General features: G+C 39.8%; 1 protein-coding gene across 1 annotated transcript in view; it reads right to left on the bottom strand.

The window, feature by feature from the left end:
• LOC138024037 (basement membrane-specific heparan sulfate proteoglycan core protein-like) overlaps positions 1-7500 on the bottom strand; it is a 30898-nt gene that overhangs the window by 17507 nt on the left and 5891 nt on the right. Inside the window, exons 2-3 of the mRNA XM_068871129.1 lie at positions 4914-5288; positions 1425-1655 (exon numbers count right to left, since the gene is read on the bottom strand). Of these exons, the coding sequence (XP_068727230.1) occupies positions 1425-1655; positions 4914-5288 (606 nt within the window). The remainder of the gene's footprint in view (positions 1-1424; positions 1656-4913; positions 5289-7500) is intronic.

Raw genomic sequence — 7500 nt, 5'->3', positions numbered from 1 at the left:
AGCCTTATCAAAATATTTTTCGGGAGCAGGTCATAAGGAAGGCGGAGACGGTTTGGTGGTATAGGCACCCCGGGCCAAGCGAGTGCCCAAAGAACGCAAGGTTCTAGGGGGGTCTGGGGGCATGCTCCCCTAGGGATTTTTTTAAATTTAGACACTCACAGATGCAATTTAGTGCAATCTGGGGGATTTAAAGAGACGAAATTTCACATATGGAATTGACACCTGCTTGGAGTCTGACAATAAATACTGGAATGTTAGTTAAATAAACATATCATGTGCGCGACGCCAAAAAATATTGCAGACGCGAATTTGTACGTGAAACAAACTTTTTCAAGCTTTTATAATATCTCCAGTAACTTCACGTTCGAGCTAAAAATGTGTTGTCTGACATTTTCTGACTGGAAGGAGACAGTCAAGCTTCTGAAGAGGCGGCTCATTGAGCCATCGACCGGCCGGTTTTGAGAAGGCTGTTGATGTCATAGACATAAACTAACTTCCGCTATATCTTCTTTGTCTCTTATTGGTTCTATTAACTGCTTCACTTGCGAAGGCTTCTTGTAATACATTGAATACGCAGCCGTAAATTCGAGTCCAAGTTCCTTGTTTCTCCTTTTGCCAGTCACTTCCACTAAGATTTGTACTCCGTGTTTTAAAAACAAGTGAAATACATGTGACAGTGTCAATGGCACATGACCCATGATCTGCAAACGTCCCTCCTTGATCTTGAATCCGTTTAACGGCAACAGCATTGGTGTCGTGTGGGTTATCATCATTAACTACAGACCTACCTGTATGACCTCGATATAAGGAACAGTTTGTTCGTTTCCCCTCAAGTTCATTACATCAAGGTTTGCGATATAACGAACCCTCGATTTAATGAACAATATTTGCCGGTCCCCAGCGACTTCATTAAATTGAAGTTCCACTGTATATGCTTACAAAAAAGGAATCAAAACCATTACTAATAAATAGTTTTAAAATCATGACTCTTCAAGCTTTGACAAGCAGACTAGCTGCTGATGCCTGAAACATTGTTATGCAGCAAGAACAAAAATTACAATTATATTAATTTTAATGCCTACTGACTAACTCCATTTGTGCGTAAAGTAAAGTAAAATCTTACTAAACATACCTGTAATTTCACTATTCAAAGCTCTTGTTTGACTTAAAAACAATTTTAAAGTTAAATAGGGCAGTTTATAGCAAGTACTGTAATACACATGCATGACAAACCTGCTCAAACAGGTTTCACCTATGACCAAGACCAGTCTCAAGTGCAACCTTGCATAAATTTCATTTAACCAGTTTACAAATTCCACATCCCTTCTTCTTGAGCATTTTTATTTCACAAGGTGGTTCACAGGTGGTTCACAGAGAAAACTATACTTCAAAACACAAATTTAATTAAGCAAAAAGGAACTTACAAAGGACTGTCACCAACACATATCCATTTGCTGTCTCCATTCCATTCTCAGCAGTGCACACATATTTAGTGCCACTTTGCTCTCGTTGGATATTCCTCAGGGTGTAACTTTCTCCTTGATGCAAGACAGAATCATTCCCATTCTTTGTCCACATGAACTTTGGTGGAGGATTTCCACTGCCATTGCAGTACATTGTTATGGTCTCATTTTCTGTGGCAATTATGTTTGACCCTGATTGCAAAATGAAAAAAAGAATCAGGCTGAAAATAACATGTATTGGTATTAACAGGGGCTGATCCAGCATTTTTTTAGGGGGGGGGGGGGGGGCACCACTATGGAAGTCCACAGGATACCCATGAATAGGTCAAGTGGCAATGATGCACGCAGAACATCTGGTCTGACCAATAGAAGGGCTATTATTTTCAACTTCAGTGCTATACTACCATTTTTACAGCGTTTAACATAAATCTTTCAACGTCGTCTCATCATTTACCTGTCATTTAGAAAGCTGCTTGATTAATGGTACTGCTACTGGGTGGAATGAGATCATGATTATAATTATATTACAAATTATGTTGTTAATGCATGCATCACTGCAATATCTCAATACAGTTAGCCCATTTTCAAGCTGCTTATCCAGATCAAAGGTCACTAAATGTAAAGTACTCCAGAATAAGACTATTTATTTAGTAATGTTATAATTATATTATATGCTTTGAACCTATAAGCTTTCCTGATTCGCTAGACTGTTTTATTTCCTTGTTCAATGCCTATTTTACGTAGAAAATGCATAGTACCTTTGCTTTAGCTTTTAGCTCGATTTTGCCATCTTTAAGTGTGAATCTATATTAATAGTTTGGTTCTTGACTCACCCTTGGTTATTTTATAGACAGGCAAGAAGGAAACGATATATGAATACTTTCAGTTATTTTCATCAGTTGTTCTTACCCCATACCAGTGGCTCAGTGGGTTGAATATCGGATTACCATGCAGGAGGTCGTGGGTTCGAACCCTGGTCCGGACCAACACTCCAGGGCCTAACTGAGGAGAAAGTGCTGCCTTTGCAATTTCATCTGCAAATGGTTAGACTTTCAAGTCTTCTCGGACAAGGACTTAAAACCGTAGGCCCTGTCTCACATGAAAATGTGTGGGACGTCATTCGGCATGAGTGGTGGTCCAGTTAGCCGTGTGGGGTGCGGCCCCTCCGGTGAAGAATACCACCAACGTATCCCTGTGTGTCAAAAGAGGTGACTAAAAGGGTTGATGCTGAAGGTTAACCTTCTCTTCATCTTCAAAAAGCCTGGTTCCAACAACCTTTAAAGTGTCTTCAAGTTTGTTTCCTGGCCACCATAGTTCACAGCAGCATCCTGCAAACATGACGACATTTGGGGAACCTCTGGCCCAGCCGTCTGATGGTTCTACAATCCAAGGAATTCCCCGGCCTGTGAGCAATTCACAGCCTGTTTGCATGCGACTCTGTGGAATACACTTCTCCACAGTACATAGATAGATCAACTGCTACACAGGGCCCAGCACTTGCTTTTGGATATTATAGGCATTGAAGAACATTGATGGATTTCAAAGAAAACCGTTTTACAATACTTTCGGAAGGCCTTTGACAGCATCGCCAGACTGGTCATGTTCCATAAACTTCGCCATTACAGGGTTCCAGACAATGTTTGTAAACAAATCTCAGTTCTATACCGTGGCACCAAGTGTGAATTTGAAGTCAAAACAAGTGTCCTGCAAGGAGACACCTTAGCTCCTTTTCTATTTGTCACTATACTAGACTAGGCTTCACTATGGTCCCTCAGCGATCACAGCAACATCCCGTGGAGAAGGTCAGAAGCCTTGACTTTGCCGTTGACATTGTAGAACTGGAAGAATCCTTAGAAAAGGCCCAAAGTTGATTGAACTTGCTCTGCCTGATGGCCAAGAAAGTCGGTCTATGTATTAACACTACTAAGACCAAAGTTATTAGGTACTTGTAATATTCCTCACTCGAGTCTTCAGCTTGATGGAGAGGATATCAAGAACGTTGAAGATTTTGGCTTGTACATTGCATCGACTGGAAAAGACATCAAGTGCCGTATTAAAGGCAAAGCATGGAATGCGTTTTGGAAACTGGATCATGTTTGAAAGTCTCCTGCATCACTCCAACAAAAGGTGGAACTGTTTAAAGCATCTGCCCTCTGTCGTCAACTTGACTCCTTCCAAACGTCTTGCCTCAGAATCATACTTTGTGTCTCGCGTAGAGATCATGTTAGAAACGAGCAGATAGAACGAGATAGAATGGGAACAGCCCCCTTTTCCCAACCAGTTAAAGCCTGACAGACCAGATTCTTTGGCCATTGTCTACACCACCCTCAGGGGGACCTCATTTCTAAATATGCTCTGTACCATCCGACATACGGCAAAACAAGACCTGGTGGATGTAAAGTTCTATTGACTAAGCTGCTGAGCTCATCAACCCAGAAAACCCCCCCTTTCCTCGCAAAATATGAACATTGACGCAGGATCTTGAAGCCTGGAAGTGCACGGAGGTCCACTGCTGGCATCGTTGGGACCCCCCATGAGCGTCTCAGCCGAGCAGAGAGAGAGAGAGAGAGAGAGAGATGCTATAACTGCTGACTACATGAACCAATTCAAACAATCTCTTACTGTATATAAATAATTTGTGTTTATTAAACTATTAAGGTGCGGTGCAAGTTACATGATTTTGTTACTCATATTACCACATCATTAAGAATAGTAATCAACACTTAACCCATTGACTCCTGGGTGCTTCCCATTGATGAGTAAAATCATCTGGCGTTAGACAAAGTCACATACTAAGTACGGCCGGTTTTGGCCGGTTTAGGAGTCAAAGGGTAAATTATTAATTAAATTAATTAAAATTAATTAATGCTTCGGTGCACAGTAGGAGACAATAGACACAACTTGTCCGATCCAGCACGTGCTGTTTACCACTCAGCTCGTAGTGCTGGGGAGATAATTGAGGTTGTTTTATGTCAAGCAATCTGGAAGTCGCACAGACTAACCAGCCGAAAGGCAGTGTTCCCCTAAAAAAGACCAATATATCTGTTGTCTCGTTATATTGTGCCTTGGGTTCAAGCTAATAATACATTGGTACCAAGGAAGCATTAAGAAAAATAGAAAAGAACCAGAAAGCAAAGTTGGGGGGGGGGGGGGAGGGCGGCGGCGAAGGGAGGGATTAAATTGCTGGACAGCAAAAGAACAAACTGAGCTTATAAAAAATATCAAACGGAGAAGGCTTGCATGGCGGGATAGCCAAATAAGGTAATCATGAGATAGAAATGTGCTTTCCTCCCAGGCTCTGCCCAGTATTTGCTTACCAGCAATAACATCTATTTTATTCTAAAATATTATTTTTCAGGGAACTGTTCAATACCTAAGCGGAAGGCTAATTATATATCACAGCACAGACAAGTACAGCAACACGGACTTGATCAAAAATGACTTTCTTACCTTTGACTTCAAGAGTGCTGTACACCAGCTGTATGCAAACTGGATGATTACTATAATATTTACTCAATCCGATAACATTGAAAATCAACAGAGTGCCATTGTCTTCCCTTGTGGTATTTTGTATTACAAAATACCCATCGCGTGTGAATGCATAGGGGTACCTTTGTGGATCCAAATTTGACTTCCAAGTTTGTCCAATATCCTTTCTAGCCCCACCTATGTACACCATGCTGCCATCACTTTCTGTAAGCCTCAGTCCCACAGATATGTTGTTCTGGGAATCGGCCAAACCTTCAAATAACTTTGTTATCAACCAGCTGTTTTTTCCAAAAAACACCTCCTGCAGGTGTGGTTTCAGGCAACTCGGTTTTGACTCTGAGACCAAAAATAAAATAAATAAATTAGCCAATCAAAGTGCAGGATGTGATTATTCCTTCCTGAGCTGAACAGATGTTCTGAGGGCTAGCCCTTCATCAAAGAGAATTCTCTTAAGGGCTAACACTTGAAACGTTGCTTCTTCAATAGTCCCACCATGGAAATTTGACTTTTATCAATTAACTTGATAAAACAAAATTCATGTATCATTTAATACTTTGTATATTTATTTGCAAAGGATATGACTCCTGAACTGAAAATTGTGTGGATGTGGTAACTAGATAAAAGCATTTCCATCGAAAAGAAAGGCCATTTTCAAGTTTTATAAAATTTAGATGTGGTGCACTTCTGGATGATCCCCCACCGAAGTACTGGCCCTGTTCAACAGGGCTTTAAACGTTGCAGACAGGAATGATAGCCAGCCATCAGTGCAACTACAGACCACGTTCTTTGTGAAGATTGACTGCAGACTTTTGCATTTTAATTTGTTTATTTTTAATTGCTTGTCTGCGCCCATATTAAAACACAGCAGCATGTAACCCCTAACCACAGTAGTATATGGCGCATGCATATGTAATAAGTAGCCTTTGAGATATCAGTATCATCCATGAGCTGGTTCACAAGAGACTTTGACTGATGCCCTGATTTAATTTAAGACTTTGTCAATTTAGCAATCTACTTAGTGCACTTGTTTTTTTGTTTTTTGTTTTGCTTTTGTTTTTTACCATGTACGCATTGCGTACCTATTTTTTAGTCACAGATGTGACATTTTCATTCTGTGAGCTGATCATTTCTGAAGATGTCCGAAGAGTTCCAAAGACGTTCTTAACAGTTATGTTCATCCTGGGCTCAGTCATGTGTCTCTGGAACCACTACGTACTGGAAGGAGAAACAGTGCAACACCTTTTTACTTTCCTGGGACATGCTTTGCTAAACACAACCTTGTCTACAGTGCTTTTCCCTTCTGTAATCAGGGATTTTGACAGCATACAAATATTCATATTTTCATGCATACACATTGATACAAGTATAGCTTACTTAATTGATTGCAAAATGTATCAGCTGTAATGGATCAAACTTAATTTCCACCATGCTTGAAAAATTGTTGAAGATAACAGAGAAAATTGTATAAAATCAGAAGCTCAAGATCATGTGCTTCTGACACAATTGACTCCCCCAGGTGATCTGGTGACGTAATTCAGAGGACTGGGGAGAGAAATTTTAACGCCGTATCCGACAACCGCGCGTGGCCTTATTTTAGAATTTAACATGGCAGAGGCGAGGTTAGATCTCGTCGGGTCTACTTGAATGTTCATTCAGTAACAGGAAATGTGGTAGCCACAGAATGATCTGTTGAGTTTTGGCGATAGAAACACTGCAGGGAGTTTGGAAACAACACCTAAGGATGCGCACAGTTGTGGCACACGGCGTTAAAATTTTTCTTCCCAGTCCTCCAAATTACGTCACCAGATCACCTGGTCCTAGATTATATAAAACATCTAAGAACAAATCAATATGGCTTTAGGCAAATGCACTTCTACTTCCATGGTATTGATAGATTTTGTACAAAAATAAATACAGCAGTTTACAAGGTGAGCAGTTAGAACTTTAGTCTAAAACAGAGAAAGTGCAGAAAATACTTAAACTAAAAATATTGAAAGTAATTAACTTAGCTGGAAATATCTCTCTTTATGTTCAAACTTTACAGCAATCAGCTTCCTAAAAACATGACTATAATCTTTTCTTAGCTAATTCACAAATACATAGTTACATGTATGATATACAGCATGTAGATGACTGTCATCTTCCACTTAAATTATCCAGACTTGGACAATACTCATTGGCTTATCAAAGTCCAAAAATATGGAACAGCATTGATAGCAAACAACCGTAAAATCAAATTGTTACCTTTATGTAAGAACCACATGAAAAGTAACATAATTGACAAAACAGCAGTGGCAAATTTTCTTTCTAATAAACATGTATAATTGCTTGTTAAATGAGATTTTACTGCCCCATCGGTAAAATATGGTTAATGGAACGTGACGGTACTAAAAGTGGCTATTCATGTCGCATTAGTTATCTTCGTGTTCTTTGTAGTCGGTTGTTCAAGGTCATAAAATCAATGGTCTTGTTGTAATAAAATGAGGACATGAAGACTTTGTTCCTTGATCTGAGATTATAACGTACAACTGCATTGGCCAAATCTGTT

Source organism: Montipora capricornis, chromosome 11 (genome assembly GCF_036669925.1).
Source record: "Montipora capricornis isolate CH-2021 chromosome 11, ASM3666992v2, whole genome shotgun sequence".
NCBI classification, from domain to species: domain Eukaryota; kingdom Metazoa; phylum Cnidaria; class Anthozoa; order Scleractinia; family Acroporidae; genus Montipora; species Montipora capricornis.
The sequence above is the reverse complement of the archived record's forward strand: the minus strand, read 5'-3'. Positions and strand labels throughout refer to the sequence as shown.